Genomic DNA, 23,876 nt, shown 5'->3' on the forward strand with positions numbered 1-23,876 from the left:
CCCCTGGAATTACAAATTTCTGGGTAAAGAACCGAATCTTCAACAAATGGTATGGAAAACTGACTACCCATCTGATAAATAAAACTTATGTATCCGTCGTATGCCTTACACTAAGTAAATGCTAAGTGGACCAGATATCTAAATACGGGGATATTACTCGGGGAGGGGTGGCAGAACAGAAATCCATCTTTACGTAGTTTATTATGTTCTGGAGCAGTGCTGTCCAACTGTTCTGCAATGTAGAAATTTTCCTTATCTGTACTGTCTGATACAGTGGCCACTCACATGTGGCTATTAGACACTTGAAATACATTGACATAGTGGACTAACTGAACTTTTCATTTAAACTCAATTTAAATAGGGGGCGCCTGGGTGGCTCAATCGGTTAAGAATCTGCCTTTGGCTCAGGTCATGATCCTGGAGTCCCGGGACTGAGTCCCTCATTGGGCTCCCTGCTCAGCGGGAAGCCTGCTTCTCCTTCTGCCCTTCACCCTGCTTGTGCTCTCTCTTGCTTTCATTCTCTCTCTCAAATAAAATCTTAAATAAAAATAAATAAAAATGAATAAATTCAATTTAAATAACCACATGTAGTGAGTGGCTACTGTATTGGCCAGAGTAGTTCTGGTATGTTGGCTCTTAAAGTGTGATTCATGCACCAGGAACATGAGTATCTCAAGGCCCAGACCGGATCACTGAGTCAGAAATACAAATTCTCAAGCCCCAGTCCGGATCACTGAGTCAGAAACTCTGGGAGTGGGGCACAGCAGTATGTGCTTTGACAGGCGCTCCAGCCAATTCTCATGCACATGCTACAGTTTCTCAACCTGCCATCGAAAGAGGATAAAGAAAATATATAGTACATCAGATAATGATACATGTTATGATGAAAAACAAGATAACAAAGGAGGTTAAGAAATGTTCTAAGTGAAAAAAATGACATTAGAGCAGAGACCTGAATGGATTATCTGGGGAAAGAACATTCCAGGCAGAGTTGACAAGTTGTAAAGGACCTGAGGCAATGGTGGGCTCTACATGATTAAGGGAAAACAGAAGGCAGTCTGCTGGGGTGAAAGTGGTAGACTGAAACCAGAATGACCTGGGATTTTACTAAGTGAGAGAGAAAACCACTGGACTTCTGAGGAGTGATGGGGTCTGCTTTACATCTAAAAGGATTATATGCTGATTGTTTTATTCATTTTTTATTTTGACTTGAGAAAAGTCAGGTTTTATTTTTAAAGTAAAACTAAAAAGCAAATGTAAATAATAGGGGTTATACATGATTTACAAAACCACTGTCAGTTATTTATTTATTTATTTGTTTATTTATTTATTGTGGCTTGAAAAGGCTAATTTTCTTTTGTTGCTGTTGTATTCAGAATAGTCTGGGGGAGCAGCTACAAAGTTATCTGCAAAAATGTGGGAGAGACAGTGGTTTAGACTAGTCAGATTTCAGATTATATTGTGAGGTGCTGATAGGATTAAAGCTAATGCCAGAAGAAAAGAGTAAGAAGACACAAGAAACAGAAAAAGGAGCTAAGCAGTAGGAAGCGGCCAGTACTGCAGGAACACTAGAACACGGGAGGGCTGCTGAAAGGTCCCAACAGGAGGCCTGAAGTGTTAATTTAAATGATTTGCTATGTGATATCCTTACTCACCTTTCCCTGGTGACCATCACTAAGGTCCTGCTAGCTTCAAGGGGAGGTGTTAAATCAAGAAAAGAAAAGGAAATTTCAAAAGGTAGAGACTAAAAAAAGTAAGAAACCAAAAATAAGATATAAAGGCAGAGCCAGGGACGCCTAGGTGATTCAGTCAGTTAAGCATCCGCTTTCGGCTCAAGTCATGATCCCAGGGTCCTGCTTCTCCCTCTCCCCACTCCCCCTGCTTCTGCTCTGTCTCTCTCTCTCTCTCTGTCAAATAAATAAATAAAATCTTAATTAAAAAAAAGATCCGAGCCATAGGAGGCTCTAAGAACATTAACCCTCGAGAAATTTACAATAATATAAAGGGGAGTGAACTCTCCAAAAGATCTAGAACAGGGGATCAGGCCAATCTTATCTAGACCTGAGGGAACAGAGTGGCCTCAAGATGCTACCTGGATTCCATTTATACATAGATATGAACTCCTTTCTTGCAGAACCAGCTCTTAGCAATGTTTGTTCCCAGGACCTAATACATGTCTGTACACAGTGAGGTCAGTATCACTGAATGAGGATATTATAGGAACCAGGGATTATTTATCTCTTAGATAATTCTGGTATCTCAAACACTAGCAGACATCTGTATACAACAGTATACATACATATACATACACACACACACACACACACAGACCAACAACAACTCAATATATATGAGTTCTCTGCATGGTATTGGATGTATGAAAAGGCAAAGTCACTGAAAAGAGATTCATATGCTTTAAAAACACACACACACACACACAGGCATGAAAGCTGTTTTTTTTTTTTTAATTTACACACTGGACTAGTAGCCTTGATGTACTTAAAGTCAAGACATCTTTACACGGAAGTGAGATATAAGCATTAAGTTGGGTTAAGACCTTTTCCAAAAATAACCTCAGACCAGTTCAAATGCTTCAAGTATTTCATTGAAGCCTCAGCCTTTGGCACTAAAAGCACAGAAGAGAGAATCCTGACCTAGCTGATTTTAAGAGGGGGAATTACTGTCTTAACTCTTTCATAAAGGAGACTTCGCACTATAAAAGTAAGGCATTAACCTGTAAGTAGGCTCTGCATGCAATGGGCCTGCTTTGAGGATTCACCCCTCACAAACTGCACCACAGAAAACAAAATCATCTCTTGAGTGTAGTTTAGAACTATCCACCCAGAAGCCAAATTACTTCTAGCAAAAACAACAATTCTGTCTTGAGGATAACTATCCCAAGTTGATGTACCAAACAGCAGTTGGCTAATGGGTTCTACCCCAGAATCACCCCAGGAAGGATGCTCATGTTCCTGTTTGCTAAAGCAGGAGCACATGCCAGGAGTCCATACAAAACCTGAGCCAAATCATTTAAAGTAGAAAAGGATTGGCTGCATTTGGTCACCATTTCCTCAATCAAATAAGAAACAGTATTGTCCTCTTTCATACACTCCATCACTTTGAATTTCGGTTTATTACATTTAAGAGTCTACTGTACATTATTATTTTCAGATTTTTTTATCTATAATTTCCTGGAGGGCAGATATATTTTTAAGACTCTCCAAAAACTCTTTTCTCTTCTTTGAAATGGAGAAATCCCTATGAAATTTCCTACTCCCTTTAGAAATAAAGGACAATCCCTCATATGACTTTCCTATCTATTACCTCATTTGAGCTCGCAACTACCACAAAAGCTACTCCCACTTTATGAATGAAAAAACTGAGGTTAGAGAAGTTACATGACTAGATAATGACTAGATACAATTAAGTTAAAATCAGAATTTCCTGAGTCCTGATAGAGCTACATTTTAGCCTCATAATACCATAAATAAGGATTCAGTTTGGGGTGGATGGTTTGTAATAGGCTAACTGCTATCTGCTGCAGTTTCACCTCAAAGAGCGATGACATCACTAAACCACCCCTTAAATCCTACGGTGACTCTTTCTGCATTCATGACACCTCTTGGGGTAATCTTGTCCTAGTTTTGCTATTTGCTAGATAACATAAGACCTCCATTTTTGTGTTTCAAAGGTCCAACTGGGTATCAAAAATGAAGGTCATGGTTCACCAAAGAATTCTCAGATCAGCAAGATGTCTCATAACTGCCTCAGTGAATTTCCAATCCCTGGACATGTTTAAACAAAGCCATTTACCAATAGGGTGGCTATGTAAATTATCATGCAATCTGGGACACCTGAGAGTGAAAGGGGGGTACAATTAGTAATTAATCTGGGATAATAGGTATAAATAGGGACTGTCATAGGAAAATGAGGATGCAGGATGATAAGCACTTATTATGAATAGGTAGGTTTCAAGTATCCAATTGGGGTTGAATTCCATGAATAAGATTCTTCTTTATTATGATTCTTTAAACCTGCCCTAGTACCCAGTAAAGCATTATACCATTTTCAATGCATGCTCAAAACTGAGTTGAGTCGAATTAGTTCTCGCTGCCCCTTACAAATGTATACCAACAACCCTATGAGACTTACCAATAATGGTATGGGAACTTTTAGAACATTCCCTGCATGGATGACATTTATTTATCATACGCTAACCAACCTAGCTCAGTAATGAGTTCAGGAATGAACTAATGTTCTCTAACTATTCCTACGTGCATGAAATGAAGGGGATCAGGCATATAAAACAAATACACCTAATCTCAAAATTGAGAATGCTTACTGAATTGTGCTATAGGAAACATTTTGAAGAAAGTAACAGAGTTAAGATTTGAAGACAATAATAGATTAGATCAGTATTAAACTAAAAGTTCTCATATCAGTCGTTAAAGCGTCTGCCTTTGGCTCAGGGCGTGATCCCGGCGTTCTGGGATCGAGCCCCACATCAGGCTCCTCTGCTATGAGCCTGCTTCTTCCTCTCCCACTCCCCCTGCTTGTGTTCCCTCTCTCGCTGGCTGTCTCTATCAAATAAATAAATAGATAAAATCTTTAAAAAAAATAAAAGTTCTCATATCAAATGCTAAAAATAGGAATGTTAAAAGTAAAAAAAAACCCTGAAATTCACCACGTTAGGCTAAATCTACTTGGTCATTTATCTTGGATGTTACATTCACAGCTAGTCATAAATAATTACCTTCGCGAAAACTGTGATTTAATAACAAACCTATTAAACACACACACACACACACACACACACACACCCCTTATTTAAAAAGTACTGTAAATATATCTCACTGCCATTGGGACAATTCAAATATGGACAAAGGATAAGATAAAATTGTATTGACACAAAAGTTAGAAATTATTAGCTAAAAAAAAGACAGGTTAACAAGATAACATGTGCAACATGATATAGGTAAAAAAAGTGACTATACAGGTATGTGTGTACATATACATTTCTGTGTGTCTGGGCATGTGGTGTATGAATAAAAGGTTATATACCACAATGTTAATAGTTGTTATCTGCCTGTTTAATAATGACATGGTGTTTTAATTTTTTTAGCTTATCTGCATTTTCCTACTTTATACAGTGTCCAACTATTGCATTTGTAATTATAAATAATTAAAAAGAAAATTTACAAGGATCATTGTTATAAGGTGGGGATGCCAGGAAAGGCAGGAGAAGAGGGTAGTCCACCTAAGAATGACACTCAGAGGACATTTGTGAGTATTCTGTCACCTTTTCCCAACCAACCAGGAGAGCAGCCAGCCCCCAGAGGCTGATGTGCTCCCGGGCTCAGGGCTGGGGGGGGCAGTACCAGAGTCCAGATTACAGGATTCTTCCGTTTCACCAACAAAAACTCAACCAGCACTGGGATACTGAAATACTTTAACAGTTACAATTCCGACTGTTATTTTAAGCAACTACAGTACCTAAAGCAAAAATTAAGCATTCGTAGGGAATTCAACATGATTTGTACCATGGAATGGATTTTTTGCACTGTGCTATTGAAATCTATTCACCTATTATATAATGCATTTACTACACATTTGTCATTATTTGATACTTTTCAATAAATGTAAGTATGATATGAAATTCTGAAACTCTTCTAAGATCCATACTGTTGTATTACTGATTTTTTTAAAAACAAAACTGACCCACATTGATCCAGTATTGTCGTTTTTCATAGTCTACTTTTTCCAATAGGTGGCACTGTAGTCCATATAAAGCATTTCAGAGCTAGGTCTCACCCACCCAGTGCCAGTCGAAACTGGCCTTATTACTCTTAACTCTGCTATAAACCAGTGCTGTTGGACAGGTCAATCAGGTCACAAATCATATGTAACGTGTCTCTGGGTCATTTTATAGGCAAAGGTCAGAGAGGTGAGAGGACTTGCCTGAGGTCACACAGCAAGTTATGGAATCAACTACAGGGCCCAGGATTTCTAACTTCAAGTTCTATGCTTTCTTTATTTGTGTTTTCATTTATTTCATTCTCAGATTTGCTCAAATCAAAACAAATTTCTATTTCTGGTAGGAGCATAAAAGAAAAATGTATCTTTGTCTATTTTAAATGGTCTTGATTCCACTCCTCCCTTTTGCAGGAGAGAGAGTGTGCTAATATAGCCATACAATGCTCTCTCCACAGGCTAAAAAAAGAGGATTAATGCCAATCTCTTACCAAATTTCCCAAATGAAAACTATTTTTAAAGTGTCCCAAAGAGAACAGAGGAAAAAGGAACACTTATTTAGTCAGGAATAATGACACGCTGGGCAGAGACACCTGACTATAAGGTAAGGATCTAGAATGATAGGCAAACATACCCATATATTTCCTTATTCTCTAAAACAGTTTAGCCCATAAGCTCATTTTCATTGAAAATTAACTTTCCCAAGTATCTGTAGACACCACTACTTATGCTGTTGCATAGTGCAGCATTTTCTGAGGAGGGCAGCCCCTAGGCAGCTTATCTCTAACAGCAGTATCCTTTAATGCTTACTTTTAGTAAGGCACAGAGCAGCTCTGTCTGGTGAAAAAGGTTTACTCTGCCAGTGCGCATGCGTGCACACACACACAGATATGTTTATGTGTGTGTATATATATGCATATATGCACACACACATATATACATGTACACACATTTTATATATATATATATATACACATATACACACACACACACACTACATACACACAGTCACACACACTACGATAAGTATTTTAATTCCATCTCCCTTCAATCAAATCATCCATGACAAGAACACAGAAATGCTCAAGGGTTTGCAGGCTGGCACCACAGCTACCCTAAATGTAAGCATAGGATTGCAAAGGCAAGATGGCAGACAAAGGGTGACTTTTAGTCCTTAAAGAGGCATTATCATTAAGCTCTAGTACCAAAAGATTGGTAAGCCAGAGCAAGGTTATCGACCTAATTCAGGACAAGTTTTTAGTTTCCCCCTGAGCATAAAGTCTATTACCACCTCCGACCTTATTGTATTCCCTAATCTGAATAAGCTCTTTGGTGAAAAATCAATGTACAAATAAGGGCATTCTTCTGAAGATAATGCTATGCGTTCACATTCCTACAAATAGGACATTCTGAGCATACCTCTGCATAAGTTGTATATGAAGACAGAGAGAAACTTTCTAAAAATCTTCCCCAAGAAGACATTTTGGGGGGAAAAATCTGAAAAGTTAAATGAAGCATAAGTTTTCCAAAAATTTATTTCAGTCTAATACTGATATTATTCCTCAAAGGAAATGCATATAAATAATACTAATAAAATAAATATCCTACACAGGGAATATTTAGACAAATTAAGAAAAGACGGTCCCAGAAAATTCTATTAAAGACCATTCACAGTGACAATATGGAACTCTGATTTCTCTAAGAAAGCATTATATATATAAACTTATTTAAAATTACTCTTCCTTAATCTCCTACCAAATTCTTGTACTATTTTGTTGCAACTTTCCCTATTTCGTTTATAGTAACAAAGCCAAGAAGAAATTTAAGTTATCCACGTCATGGGTCTTCACTTTAGGTAGCTAACATTTGTATTTTGCAATTTGTTGCTATAGTTAAACATTTCTTTGTTTTTTAACCATGGGCCAACGGTAGCTGCAACATTCAAGATATTTCAAATTATATATTTTTTTAAAGGTTTTATTTATTTGAGAGAGAGCAAGAGAGAGAGAAAGAGAGCATGAACGGAGAGGGGCAGAGGGAGAGGGAGAAGACGACTCCTCACTGAGCAGGGAGCCCAATGTGGGGCTCAATCCCCGGACCCTGGGATCATGACCTGAGCTGAAAGCAGACACTTAACCGACTGAGCCCCACCCCAAATAATACTCTTAAGTATTATTGCAGCCTAAAATATCTATAATTGCAGCCTAAAATATCTATAATTACCCCTAAGATATCCCGAATCACACAAACACTTTTAATCATAAACACTTAATATTAAAGAATGAGTCACTGCATCTACAACTTAAGTCATTCTTTTTTTTTTTAAGATTTTATTTATTTATGTGACAGAGAGAGACAGCCAGCGAGAGAGGGAGCACAGCAGGGGGAGTGGGAGAGGAAGAAGTAGGCTCCCAGAGGAGGAGCCTGATGTGGGACTCGATCCCAGAACGCCGATCCCAGAACGCAGGGATTACGCCCTGAGCCAAAGGCAGACGTTTAACGACTGCACTACCCAGGCGCCCAACTTAAGTCATTCTTGAAAGATAAAACTATTAAGAACAAGTCCCTGAAACCAACCCCCTAGTGAAAACACCAATATGAAACAAATTCTGCTCTCAGGAAAATTTTTCAGCCCTAAACAAATTTTAAAAAGCAATCAGAATTTGGGACACAACTTCCTTGCTGTGTGGAGAAACTGTCTTTATTTAAAAGATCCTAGAAAAGGAACTAGGGACTATCCAAACAAATGTCTCTTCAGAACATAACCATTTAGAGTTGTTACTTCCATCTACATATAAGAGTTTAGGGAGACAACATTCATTTTAATGTATTTCTTAAATGCCTATTATAATGCAAGAAACTGCGCTAAGCACAATGAAGTAATGATGCCCGCAAGGATCTTGTGGTTTACTCAAGAAGACAAGACATGCATATTAATTATAGCATAGAACAATATATGATAACTCAATGGTATAAAACGTCAGGGGAGTTTGGAAGTTGGGGTAACAGTTGATACTGGGAAGATTAGGGAGCCTTTATAAATAAAAGTGTCACTTGAGCTACATGAACTGGAGAAAATGTGGGTAGTAAGGTACTCCAGATGAAAAAATTTTCAAAAAGGTGTGGAGGTGGAAAAGTAGACTCTCTGTAGAACAAGAGGCATGTGGCTGAAGCTTAAGATATTCAAAGGGGGGAGGGAAGGAAAACCCTTCCTAAGAAGAAAGTCTGAGCAGGAGCGGTAAGGAAACCATTGTTACCTATCAGCATCAGTAAAGAACTAGGAAAAATAGTGACTTTTTAAAAAAATGACTTTGACTTCAGGGAAAATAACAGGAACTGCCTTCATTACTCCTAGCTATATCCATTATCCTTATTATTTTTAAACCAGGGTAATAGAATTATTTCAAGGACTGAAGATGATAGCCATAGTCTCTAACTCACGAGATGCCTTCCTTACCCAGAAGAAGCACAATCCAGGTGATTACCTGCCTCTGAGCCGGAAGCCCACCAAGGACAATCCCAGATTTCTCAACTTCCTCCAAACAATTCAACGAGTGATCTCCAAAACCACTTTTCCATACAAAATAAATGGCAAAATGCAACTTACTTGATTTAATGAGAATTAATTTTTGTTAATGCTGAACTTTTTTCTATTTTCACATATTTTCAATAATTTGTGAAGTTACACCTAAACGTGATAGTGTATTTTAAGATTAAGGTTATCTTGAATGAGTTTCTTCTAGATAAAGCTACATTGTAAGAGTGCAATACCCAATATGTTGCTTACTTATTCTTTTGTTCTATACACTCTCACACACGTTCTCTCTCTCTCTTTCTCTCTCTATACAAGGGTCAAATCAGCTTAGATTTCTAAAACAGGACTCCTGATAACAAACGGGCAGTTGAAGGTGAACGGTGGAACAAGACCAAGTATACAACTCATGTAACTTTCCACTTGAAAATCAAATGGAAAATTACACTTGGCTTTATTCCATTTTTCCAATTTTTATGCAAGTATTAAAAATGTCAGCCTCCTAAATCACATTTTCACTTCTTGCTAGGTTAAAGTTTAATTTTACACTATTACACTTACCCACATTTTTAGTACATTAATGAAATCATTCAAAGAACTAAAAAAATCCTACTGGTTTTACAGACAGATTTACCTGTTTTGATACATAAGAGAGTATGACGTTATAAGAGTGGTTAGTGACTTCCACAAAATCAAATTCAGAGAAGCAGCTTAAAAAAAAGGAAGGAATAATTTGAAGAGGAAGGGAAGAAATTTTCTTATAGGTCATTGGTTTCCTTTGTCAGTTGGACTAAACAAAATTAATATAACCAATGACTGTTCCTCTAAGACTTTTTTTTTCCCCAAGAAAGCTTATTAAATAAGTAGTAAAAGAAAAAAAAAATCATTTCAAATTTCAAAAGTCACTTGACTGGGGTTGTGGAATTCACAGCATTGACACTAAAATATTATTTGAAAAAATTTATCACCTTTAGCATATTTAATAGATAACTGAGTGATGAATGAAGTATTTTGTCAAAGAAAAAATCAAAAGTACATATACAACAGAGGGTAGCAATGACAGAAGAAGAAAAGGAACTCCTGCTCTTTCATTTGCTGCATCGCACCTGCCATGAACAGTAGTCGATTTGATAATATCCCCAGGTAGCACCACTGAGAGTTCAATGTCGGTATCTATCGTGTTTTCTTTCTGCTCCATGATGCAAGCAGAGGAGTCTACAGTATCATCAACTGAAGAGGCAGCAAGATTTCTGGTCTCAGCTGGAGGAAGTGGTGCCTTGGCTTTTGGTTTTCTCCTTAAATAAAAACAAAACACAGAAAATAAAATATACCTATTTTTATAGTAACTTTCTAATATGATCTAACTTAATAACAACACAATGTATGTGTCCATGTTTTTCACATCTAGGAAAAAATATGCACCAAAATGTTTACTGTTTATTAGATATGTTGGAATTAAGGATTTTTTTTTTGCCTTCTTTAAATGACATTTTCTTTTGTTCTCAACAATATGATGGCATTATTTGGTAAAAAAAAATAAAACATGATAAACAGATTTGATATTCACCTCCATTAAATTCAATGGGTTTTTATCATAGCAAAGCAAAAGTGTAACATTTTCTTTGATGAGATAAATTATAAAAATCCTTACTGTGTCAGGATGGAGATCAGCATCTCATTCCCACACTTCGTAACAGCTCTTACCTGTGTGCCTTTCATTCTATTTGTTTCCAATCTAGTGTGTCCTGCCTCCCTATCCAGATAACCCCTACCTACTACCCTCCCCAACCTCTCAACATACAGTCTCTCCCTATACAGCATATAAAAGATTCCATAAAGTTAACATTTTTTCCGGGGTACGAGTTTCATCTCTCTGCCTACATTTATAACTCTCTGCAAGAAAGAAGCATGCTATACTTCCCATTGCACTTAGCAATGAACAAGGAACTGTGATTGGTTATTTGATAAAATATACTTCTGCTTCAGTGAAAAATTCTATAAATAATTACTCTAACAAATGTTTCAGTGTCATTGGGGCAACCTCTTAACCTATTTATAACAGAAACAGGTAGTAGACATCCTGAAAAAATTCACATGGGTCAATTCAATGACTTGATGGGTTGAAAAAATACATCATAAAAATAAAGTAACTACTAGTAATGACATATACCTATTTTTAAGTAATGCAAATTAAAGATTTTGAAAATGTTGCCCTTATGAAAAGCTAATTGCTTTTCAAAGAACTACTGCTTTCCAGAAAAATATAAATTTTAATTCCTCTCCCCATTTCCTACACAAAGTAAAAACCAAACAAGATAAAAGAGCTTCTTTATAAGTAAATATGTAACATCCACCCATTTAGTATTTTCAAAATTTAAGGTCTCATAAATCTAAGCACCTTTATGCACTTGACAGCACGAAAAGCAGAAACAAGGTTCTTACACTGTACGTTAATGTTCTAAAATAATAGGCCTTCAATTTTTAAGAGTATAATTGCAGAGATAAAATGCATTTGAGAAAAGATTTCTTTTACACTCGTGACAAAAATAAATTTTTATAAGCATTACAATAAATATATTTATAATATCTATATAGAGAAAAACTTTATCCAATTTCAAAATGTTTTTAATACATAGAAATTAACTACTCATGCATTCAACATGCAATTACCCTGTAACAGACAATTATGTAGCAGATTCAGCTAAACACTGGGGATGTAAAAATGGTAAGACCCAGTTCCTACCCCAAAAGAGTTCAAACCTCCAACGGACTGATAGATGTATACAGAATCATAATAAAGTCTGATGATTGCAGGTGCACAGAGGATACAGCTAAAGCTCATGGCCAGAGAAACTTTCTTAGGAACCCAGAAATGTTTTACAGATGGGAAACATGAGTTGAGTTTAGGGGAATGAATAGAAACTCACAGGAAAAAACAAGACATAATTGATTTATTTCAAGCACAGGACATCAAATGGAGCCATGAAAGAAACTGGTACTTCGTAGAATTGAACAGTTTGGTAAAAATCCACAGAAAAGTCAAAGGAGATGAAAAATCAGTGAATCAATTTTTAAAAACTTTGATAAATAAGAGAATTCAGTAAAGTAGCTTGGTATATAAACACACTAAAGTCAATAGCCTATATAGACAAAGACAAAACTGGTCAGAAAGTATAACGAAAAAGAACTTATTTTACAATAGCAACAAAAATGAATCTTAAAAATTGTTATAATACATATAACAAGAATTTTGCAAAATCTGTATGAAGAAAATTTTAAATGCCAAATATTCACCTTGGATCTCTCCCTTCAAATCCAGATTTGTAAACCCAACACCTACCTGACATCTGGAGTCAGATGACTAACTGGAATCTCCAACTTAATTTAACTTCAGATTCCTTTCCCCAGCTCCTCCAAACCAAATCCTTTTCTCTCCAAGTCTTCCCATCTCCGTAAATCACAATTCTTCCAGTTGCTCAAGCAAAAAAAGTCCCCTCACACATATAGCTGCAGTCCAATCCATTGACAACTTCTGCCAGCTCTACATGATAGACCTGGATTCCACCAACAACCCTGTTCACCGAACACCTCTGTTCAAGCTGCGAAGCAGTCTCCCAACTCCCAGGATTGCCACTTTACATTCTGTTCTCAACACAGCTGCCAGAGTCATCCTCTGAAATTGTAAGTCAGATCACCACACTTCCTCCCTTACCCTCCAATGACTTCTGACTTCACCCAGAATAAGATCTAGAGTCCTATAATTTGTCCTCTCTTACCTCTGGCCTCTCCTGTTTCCTCTCTCCCTGCACTCATGACGCTCCACTACTGTGACTCTTGCCCTTTCCTTGAACACACCTAAAATAATCCCCCTCCTTTTTTTTTCTTACTCCTAGAACATTCCTGACTCAAGATCCTCCTAACTTTAAGATAGTATCCCTATTTGTTTTACTTTCTGCCTTAGGGCTTATCAGCATCTAACATACTTGCTTATCATGTCTCCTACCATTAAAGAGTAATTAATTACATGACAATAGGGACTATTCTGTGTCACACATATTTGCAAATGCACAGAATTTCTGGAATAATGCCTGCCGCATAGCAGACATTCCTATTTACTGAATGAATGAATGTTTACATCAACAAGTATTTCCCACAAAAGATGAGGTACCTAAGCATCTAACTGGAAGAAAAAGTTCTCCCCACCAAGGAAGAGAATGAATTTTTACAACAGAATTACCTGTTGGATTTTTAGGCACTGATTATATTTTATTTTTACGAAGACGAGTACTGAGAAATACACATACAGGATTTATTAGCAAGAAATAATTGGGAAACTTAGGGCTTTAAGAGTTTCATCAGGAAGGCTGAAGGGAATCCAACTGCCACAGGCAGGGAGGTAAAGCAGCAGGAACAGCTATGTCCGCAGCAGACTTGGCTTTCAAGAGTGGCAGTACTGAGGTCTGACAGGCACCTCCAGCTGCCGCCACCCTCCTCCCAACACCGGCTTTCATCATTCCAGGCACTTTCTCATCTCCAAATGTGGCCCATTCCGGTCTCCATTTGAAAGCCCTCCCCATCATCTATACCTTTACACATATTATTTATCCTTCAACGTCCAGACTGAGTCACAATTTCTTGGGATGTTTTTCCTCCCTACTGCACACCACAATGAACTCTGATGAACAGTTTTAATGTTCTGTATGTGTGACTCTTATTTCTTAAAGTACTTTGAGTCTGTGATGAAAACTCAAATTACTAAAGAGAAGCCTACTTAAAAAGAAAAAGGGAGAGCAGAACAAAGCCCTAGTTGAAATATTATTTACACAGAACTTCTATTAAGAACATCTTAGTGTTCCCTATTATTCCAATAATAAAGCATTCATTGCCTTTCGTCGTGATAAGTGGAAAGCATATTGGTCATCAGACCAAGATCTTTCTGCAGTGAACGAAGAAATCCAACTGGGAGAGATGCAATGTCTCAGTAATTAAATAATGAATACCAAGGAAAAATTGTCATAAAATAGATGAGTAACCTTAAAAATTCAGAGCAATGAGAGCATGCTGAAACTAGCTTTGTGGGGGTGGGAAGGTGTATTTCAAAGAGAAGAGACAGGTGACTCAGTTCTTGAAAGAAAAGTAGATTTTAGGCAGGTAGAACCTGTAGGATCATTTATATGTTGATTCTCTATTATAATCCATTTACATTAAGTTTGGGGATGTGTCTGCACATTAAAGTTTGCTTACTACACAGTGTAGTCTAGTGAGAAGAATAGTGGGTAGAGGCCTGCATTTGTTCTGAACCCTGAGAAGCTTTTAGACTTAGTTAACAGCCTTTTACTCACCAGCAAAATTTTTAAAATACCTTTTACCTACTCACATCTCTTCCAATGTTTGTAATTTTTTGATTGAGATGCTTTGAAGCAATAACAAAATGAAATGTCCTCCAAAGCCAAAGGTATAGTGAAAATAATCAAAATTTATAACCTAATCCAGGTATAGGAAATTCTGGTTAAAAAAAAAAAGACACATCAATATGCAAAACAATTATAATTTACTGCTTAAGAATACTTGTTTTCATTAATATTTTAAAAATCACAGTAAATGTCACTGAAGTCCCCCCAATCCCTTTTATTTTTTTTAAGACTTTATTTATTTGAGAGAGAGAAAGCACAAGGGGGGTGGAGGCTGGGGTTGGGGGGACAGCACGCATGGAGAAGAAGCAGACTCCCTGCTGAAGGAGTAACTTGACACCAGGCTCGATCTCAGGACCCTCAGCCTGAAATCATGAGCTGAGCCCCCTGGCAGACACTTACCCACCTGAGCCACCCAGGCACACCCCCACCCCCACCCCATCCCATCCCTTTTAAATAGGAATGTTTGAGCCAGTTTTCCTACCTAGGGGATTTTCACTAAGCTCTTCTTCACCAGTGGCCTATTTTGACTATCAGTTTTCACTCTATAGGGGCTGCTACCCGTAACGGAAAACAAGAGCAAATTTCACACAAGGGTGGTGAAGGGGAGTTATACTGAGAAGATAGAGAAAACTCCTCTAGGACTGAACAAAAATTCACCAATCAAGGCTTAAAAATAACAAGACATAACATCACAAATGAATATGGTGAATCAAACAGTAGTATTTATATCTGTACTCTCATTTACAATTGATTTCCATATGAATGCATGTTTCTGTTTGAAGCACATAATTTTTCCCCCTCAGCTACAGGTATAATTGGTATACAAAAAACTGCACATTAATGTATTCAATTTAGTAAGTTTGTACATATGCATACACTCATGTTGCCATCACCACAATCAAGGTTATAAACCTATACATCACCCCCCAAAAATATTGCTTTATTCATTAAAATTATCCCCAATATTATATTCAATTTTCATAATGAAAATTAAGGTACAATTTCACACTATCCAATAACATTTTAAAAATATCGAAACATAATTTTAACACAGAATTCAATCAGTATCCTGCTATTACTACTGATAGATTTTTTTTATCCCTTGATTTACAAAGCACGTCAAAATCATGTGCCCATTTTTTAAAAAAGATTTATTTATTTCTCTCTCTCTCTCACACACACACACACACACACACACACACACACACACACACACACACACAGAGAATGAGTGGGGGAGGTTCAGAGGGGGAAGGAGAAAGAGAAAATCTTAAGCAGGCTCCAGCCCCAGCGTGGAGCCCTGTATCAGTCTCAGGACCCTGAGATCATGACCTGAGCCTAAACCAAGAGTCGGCTGCTCAACCGACTGAGCCACCCAGGCATCCCTCACGTGCCCACTGTAAACATTATTCCATCTGTCAATATTAATATCCTTAAAATAAATTAAAAGCAATAACAGCAAAACAACACAAATCTACTCAAATTCTTCTTAATCTGAATGAAATAAAAGCTTCAAATTATATATGAGACATATGTTCATCCTTAAGAAGCTATGAAAGTCCAACGGGATCTCCTGTGTTTGCTATATTCACATAGTATTCTTACAGATTCATTCAGGGAAGTACTATACAAAATACAGCCTCAATATTAAAGACAAAAATATAAAAGTAGAATAATAAGTCTTAAAACAATGGGCTTTTTACATATTTCATCCTAATGACCAAAAAGAAATTGAATAGCCACCGTCTCTCAGTAGAGAGGGCCCCCAAACATGAGATGCATTATGATGGCGAGCATTGGTGAGGAAGCCCTTCAAAATAACTGGCCATGTTTGGTGGCCCTAAACCATGCATTTCAGCTATAAATTGCAGACCAATTCCTCAAAGCAATTTCTTAGTGTCTCTCTCTGGGTTTAATGAAATAAGAGAGGATTGCATCCAATAAAAATCTGTTCCAATGGTGGGCATAACATTGTGCTACATGCTTGAGGGAACGCTGTTAAGAACAGCAAAAGGTCCCTTTCCTTGATGAGTTGATATAAAGTAGAGTGAATACAGCAAAGTGGCTTTAAAATATAGGCAATAATGAAAGGCAGCAAAGGGAAACCCCAAAAATTATACGACTCTTAAGAGACATTTCTCTTGTCAAGGTCGCCAATCACCTATGTGTGTCCAAATCTAACAATTACCTGAGTCATCTCAGTTACATTTGAGTAAGTTCCTAAATTCCGATAAGGACACATTTCACAGCTGTGCGGCAACTATGCCTGGAATTCTTTTCCCTCAGCCTCTTCATGTGACAACACAACCTCTATGCTCTTCCTCCTTCACTGTCACTCCTCAATCACAATACCCTGATCTCCCTGCCCAGGCTCCTTCCCTGCCCTTTTCTCTTTCTACAACTCTCACCTCCAGGTGATTTCATCAAACCCCAAAGCTTTAACTATCATCTGTAAGTTGGTGACTCTCAAATTCACTTCCTGTTTATTGAACTCTGATTTATATGCACAATAATCTCATGGTCATCTCCATTTGGATGTCCAATACATATATCATAACACATGCTCTTGATTCTCCTCTCCACCCATCATCCCCATTCTCATCCAAACCTCCCCCACTAGTCCCCATGCCTGTAAATGGCACCACACTAAACATCCCATTAACTCAAGCAAAAGTCCTACCTGTATTTTGATTCCTCTCTGTCACTATCTTCTATTTCCAAGCCACTATCACGTCCTGTGGGCTCTTAACTCTAAAACACATCCTGAATTTGTGTACTTGTCACCAGCTTCTCTGTGACCACCCTGACAATTAAAGCATCATCTCTTGTTGGGACTGTAGCAATGGCCTCCCGACTGGTCTCTCCTGTCTTTCCTCTGGTGCCTGAAAATCTATTCTCTGCAGTAGTCGGGAGTGATCTTTTAAATATGTAAATCTGATCGCCTCGCATCTATGATCCTTCCCTGGCTTCCCAATGCACTGAGAATAAAACCCAAATTCTTTTTTTTTTTTTAAAGATTTTATTTATTTATTTGACAGAGATAGAGACAGCCAGCGAGAGAGGGCACAAGCAGGGGGAGTGGGAGAGGAAGAAGCAGGCTCATAGCGGAGGAGCCTGATGTGGGGGCTTGATCCCGTAACGCCGGGATCACGCCCTGAGCCGAAGGCAGACGCTTAACCGCTGTGCCACCCAGGCGCCCCTAAAACCCAAATTCTTATTCTTGGCTTACAAGGCCTTCGATGAGCCATCCTGGTGGCTGTTAAAATGTGAGATTTCAGAGCAGCAGCACCAGGGACCCCGTTAGGAAAGCACCTTTTCAGGCTTTACCCCAGACCTACATAAGCAGAAATACTGGGGGTAGAGCCCTACAGTTTGCATTTGACAACTCCCAAGTGATTCTGATGCATGGGAGTCTCCGAAAGCACTGACGTAGCCTCCTCTGCAAACCTCTGAGCTCTCTCCCTGTGTAATTCACACTGGCATCCTTTCCCTTCCTCAAACAGACCAAACCCTTCATCTCTGAGGACTTACACAACTGCTCCCCCTATCCAAAGTGCTTTTAACCATAGAACTTCAAATTGCCTGCTCCCTGACCTCATTCAGACTGCAGATCAAATGTTGCCCCCAATAGAGGTATTCTCTGACCACACAAAAGAGGTGCCAATGCCAATCTCCACCCATCTCTCCCTATTCTTCACATAACTGTTTTGTACTCATCATATTTATCATTATCTGATATCATCCTGTTCATTCATGAATTCACTTATTATTTGATGTCAGCCTCTAGAATGAAAATTCCATGACAGCTGGGACCTGGCCTTTCTCATTCTCTGCTAGCACCTAGAACGTTAAGTGCGGCGAGACAGGGTAGTCTTATAAGTGTTTGTTGATTTAACTGAGGGAAGAAAAGAAAGAGGGAGGGTAATATCAGTTCTATTAGTTCATAGGAGAAGGAGAGCTTGGTGGGTTGCTGAGAATCAACTATTTTGTGACCAGTCAGAGATATAAGTTCAAAGAGACCAACATAGGTAAAAGTATTCAATCCTCGGGAAGATTTTAAATCTTCTGGCTATAGGAGGGGATGAGGGGGGACAGGATTAAGGATTAAATTGGAACAGACTGAATTCTAGATTGGAAAGAAACCTCCTCCATTTTGCCCAGATGTTCAGTAACTTGCTGTGGGTCAGAACACAGATGTTCTAGCTATAGCTTCCCATGACCAGTGAGGACCATGATTAATATGAGGAAAGAATAACTTACTGGAACTCCACCCTCAGATACATTTGGTTTAATGTACCAAATAAAGAGGCAAAGGTATTCTTCACATCAAAGTCAGCACTTACTAAATGCTAGTGCCTTCATGTCCCCAAAATGCCTCCAACAGGCACAACAGAAAAATAAAATAGCTTCATCCTATTTTATTACCACATCATCAACAACGTAACACTTGAGTGCCCACTGTCACGTTCCAGATGAGAAAACTGATGTGCAGCGTGTTTAAAGAACTTAGCTATCAGTGCTGGAATGGAGATCTACACCCAAATTGCTGGATTCTAAAGCCAGTGCTCTTAACTATTATACTATATGATCCCTTTGAGAGCTGAAACATTCATACAAAATAACAACAAAAAATGAATGATCAAAAGCCAAGTGGCAGAGAAGAAAAAAAGTGAGCCATTACTGAATATCTACCACTAAGCACTGTGCGGGAGCCTTTTCTGCTACATTTAATCTCATGAGGCAGTTGTCATCGCCATTTAAGAAGTGTGCTCCAAAGCACACAGAACATGGTACCAAACCCTCTCTATAACCTTAACACGGGCCATCTAAAGAATCCCTGATCTTTAAATAGGAATGCAGGCGCTAGATGTGCAAATGGCCACTCCCACCAACAGAGACTGCTACTTCCCCAGGTGAGGTTGTGGACGCGATGTACTGGGAATCTAAAGGCACGGGAGGGTCCTAAATGGCTACTTTTGTCATTTCTCTGGTCCACCATTCCTTCATTTACAAAATACAGGTATCCAACTAGATGATCTCAGGTCTCTTTCCACAACTAACATAGAAATTTGTGCATAAGAATGTTTAGAGACCGAAAATGGTGACTCACATAAGTTACATCTCTCACACCTGAGGGCAAGGCACTTCTGCATGCCATCTAGCCTGCATACTACAGTTCTATTATTGGTCACCAAAATGGAGAAGGGAAGGAAACTTTCTGTGATAATTTACAAATAACATTCGATTGAAAGAGTGACAGACAGAAACCCCATGCCAGGGGAGCTCTTCCTATCCTGAGAACACTCTGGAACTGGTCAGGAAAGGGTCTCTCTCCTCTGAGCTCACAGGAAATGGTTCCATTTCCAAGTGCCTTTCTCTGTCTTGGCATACACACTAGGAAAAAATGATGAACAGAGTGACAAACTCAAAAAACAGTTTGAAAACCTATGGTTTCGGTCTCCCACACTCAATGCTTTCACATTTCACAAGGTACTTACCCCAAGCCATTCATCACTTCAGGGTTTTTGTATTCACTGCACCTCCACTCAAATCTGATCAATAATCCAAACACATTAACTATATCCTGGGTTTCCATCAACCCCACATTTCTTTCCTTCTCCCCAGAACACACACACACACACACACACACACACACACACACAAAGTGCACTGCTTTCTATTATCTTAATTTCCACTTTCCTGTTCCTTCCGAGTATCATTTTATTTCCCTCCTTCCTTTTGCAGCCAAACTTCCAGGACTCTGCTACCCAATATGGTAGCCATGTGGCTATTGAGCACTTGAAACATGACTGGTGAGACTGAGGGATTATTCTTTTAGTTCAATTTAATTTATCTTTTAAAACCGATAATTGATTCAGTTGTTGGAAAATATTTAAGTATATTTGGAACAACTCAGGTGTGTGGATCTATTTTTTAACTGTAAATTTTATGACAACTAAATACAGATTAAATCCTTCAAATGAAAATATACCATCTGGGGCGCCTGGATGGCTCAGTGGGTTGGGCATCTGCCTTCAGGTCATGATCAGGGTCTGGGATTGAGTCCCTCCTCGGGCTCCTTGCTCAGTGGGTAGCATGCTTCTCCTTCTACCCCTCCCCCTTGCTTGTGTTCTCTCTTTCAAATAAATAAAATCTTAGAAAAAAATAAAGAAAATATACCATCTGAATGGAGATGTGCCATAAGTTTAACACAGACACTGCATTTTGTAGGCTAAGTACCAAAATATTAAATATCTATTAGTAATATTTTTTATATCGATTACATATTAAATATTTTTTTACATACTATGTTAAATGAAATATATGAATGTGATAGAGAGCCTCTAAGATGGCCCCCAGTAACCCTGACTCCTTGTGAAATCCCCTCTCGTTGAATGTGGGTTAGATTTAGTGACTCATGTGTGGTGAATAGAATGTAGCAAAGAATGTCACTTCTGAGGTTAGGTTACTAAAAGACTGGTGTCAGTTTGAGAAACACTCACTCACTCCAAGGGAAGCCCACTACCATGCTGTCAGCTTCCCTTTGTCTCTGCCCAGCAGCTAACGAGGACTTGAGGCCTGCCAACAGCCACGACTGTGAGCTTGAAAGCTGATCCCACCTCAGCTGAGACGTGAGCCCCAGCGGACATCTTGATTGCAGCCTCACCTCCCTAACCAACAATCTAGAAAAGTATGATTCTACATAAACCCTCCATCTCAGTTCCAGCATCAGGTGATCTGACATGCCCACTCTGCTCAAAAGCACCCACTGCTCACGCCGTGCACAAAGAAGACATTCTCTTCACAATCAACCAGTGAAAATCCTTTCTTTGTATGCCTCGTCTTTCAAGAACATTTCTTGTTTTATACATGGAAGTCCTTCTCCTTTAAAATCTTTCAGTATCTTGTTTATATTTATAGTAGGACATTTGCACAGATCCTTTTGTTCAATAAGTTGCTATGATGAGCTCTCACACCTAACACACCGCATAGATGAAGTGGGGTAAATCCAAAGAAGTTCTCCCTTCTAGCACTAACATTATGGTAGAAAGAATAAAGAGAAAGTCAAATAACTAATTACAGTAGAGAAATAAAGAACCCCAGGCTGCCTTGTGTCTTACAGCCTAGTTCTCAATGTACCCCCACCTTATCTGACAGAAAAGTTTTTTGAAGCAGAAATCATGAATATAATTTTTTTGTACTTTTGATTAATACATCACCTTTTTCAGAGTATGCTCAATTATTTCGTAAAGAATGAACTATTCAACTCTAGTTTTCATTTGGTTTATTCGTTTTTTATTATATCCCTCTCAAGTCTTCCTTTTTTACTACTTTTAGGAACTTAGCAATTGTGTAAAGTGAGATACAGGGGCATAACAGAATCTCTTTGTAACACAAGGTCTACCAGGATAAATCAGCATGAGTAAATGAAGCTTTTGTGGCTTAGTTGTCATAGAGACCGAAGGGGCTCCCTTCTCCTATTTTAATCAGATATCCATTCCAATAGCAGAAACAAAACTTCCAGAAGTTATTTCTAGTGAAAAAACTTTTAATATTCACTACAGTAACCAGCTAATGAAATGCTAAATGATGTGATTCACACTCCCAACTCCCATTCTACTTTTCACCAGGTGATTTCTGAGAAATTTCTTCAATGATATCCAATAACATTCTCAATACCAAAAGCCTGATCTCTAGTCTGCATTTTGTTTACATATCTAAAATAGCTAAAAACCACACAATATATCACATTTTATCAAAGTCGGTAGGACAATAATTTACTCCTGTTTCTAAGCCATGCTCTTATTCAAACACACACACACACACTCACAATGCTTGAAATCATAAATGCATAATTTGGTTTTCACCTTCTTTGGTTGGGGGGATGGGTATCAGTGCTGTGGGAGGGGGAAACAAAAATAGCTCACTAGATACATAAAGTATAATCTCCCGGTGACAACATTAAGGTAGTACATGTAGAAAAGTACAAGGGGATAAAAAAAGTATACATTTGCAATTAAAAAGGAAAAAGAACCTATACATGAATCACCAAGAGGTACTACTGATAGAGTTCAAGATTTCAAAATAAGTCCGAGATCTTGGTTTGTTTTGGGTCTGCACTTACTAGTGAGCTGGTCATTAATCTCTCTGAAACAATTTCTTCAATCACAAAACTGGACAATATATCCCACTTCACAGTGTTGCTGACAATGGGTAATGCATATTGTCTAGCCCAGTGGTTCGCAAACTTGGCTATATGACAGATCCACCTGAGAAGTTTTAGAAAATGCTGAGGCCTAGGTCCCTCTCCCAGAAATTGATTTAATTGGCTTACGGGGATTTTTAAAATCTCCCTAAGTGATTCTAAAGTGCATCCAAGTTTGCAAACCACCAGTCTAGCATAATGCCCGACATATAATAGGTATTCAATTAGAGTTAATGATACACCTTCATAAGAACTCGGAAATGCTGAAACACTGCCTGAAGGTTGCTATTTAGGTCAATCCATTTTGTATAAATTTAGGAAGGTCTCAGAATCACTGAATATAAAAAAATCTTAAAAGTAGTCTAAAAGTTTTGTAATAACTTTTCCAAATCTAAACCTTCATAATATTTTTGCTTCCTTTTATCAAATAAGGCAATTCCTTATGAAGGAAAGGAAAGCCTAAATCTCCCTTGATATTTTCACTGAAGTATAATACGAAAAACATACAGATATAAGTGAATGCATTCTTTTTTTTTATGTTTTTTTATTATATTCTGTTAGTCACCATATAGTACATCCCTGGTGTTTGATGTAAAGTTCGATGATTCATTACTTGCGTATAACACCCAGTGCACCATGGAATACGTGCCCTCCTTACTACCCATCACCAGCCTATCCCATCCCCCACCCCCCTCCCCTCCGAAGCCCTCAGTTCGTTTCTCAGAGTCCATAGTCTCTCATGCTTCATTCCCCCTTCTGATTACCCCCCCTTTCTTTATCCCTTTCTTCCTACCGATCTTCCTAGTTCTTATGTTCCATAGATGAGAGAAATCATATGATAATTGTCTTTCTCTGCTTGACTTATTTCACTTAGCATTATCTCCTCCAGTGCCGTCCATGTTGCAGCAAATGTTGAGAATTCGTTCTTTCTGATAGCTGAGTAATATTCCATTGTATATATGGACCACAGCTT

At 38.2% G+C, this 23,876-nt stretch overlaps 1 protein-coding gene across 7 annotated transcripts in view; it reads right to left on the reverse strand.

The window, feature by feature from the left end:
• COBLL1 (cordon-bleu WH2 repeat protein like 1) overlaps window positions 1-23,876 on the reverse strand; it is a 161,513-nt gene that overhangs the window by 50,454 nt on the left and 87,183 nt on the right. For all 7 annotated transcript variants that reach the window (XM_034654665.1, XM_034654662.1, XM_019808462.2 and 4 more), the window contains exon 3: window positions 10,390-10,578. In XM_034654665.1, coding sequence (XP_034510556.1) covers window positions 10,390-10,578 — 189 coding nt within the window. The remainder of the gene's footprint in view (window positions 1-10,389; window positions 10,579-23,876) is intronic.

The sequence above is a fragment of the Ailuropoda melanoleuca genome, chromosome 2, assembly GCF_002007445.2.
Source record: "Ailuropoda melanoleuca isolate Jingjing chromosome 2, ASM200744v2, whole genome shotgun sequence".
NCBI classification, from domain to species: domain Eukaryota; kingdom Metazoa; phylum Chordata; class Mammalia; order Carnivora; family Ursidae; genus Ailuropoda; species Ailuropoda melanoleuca.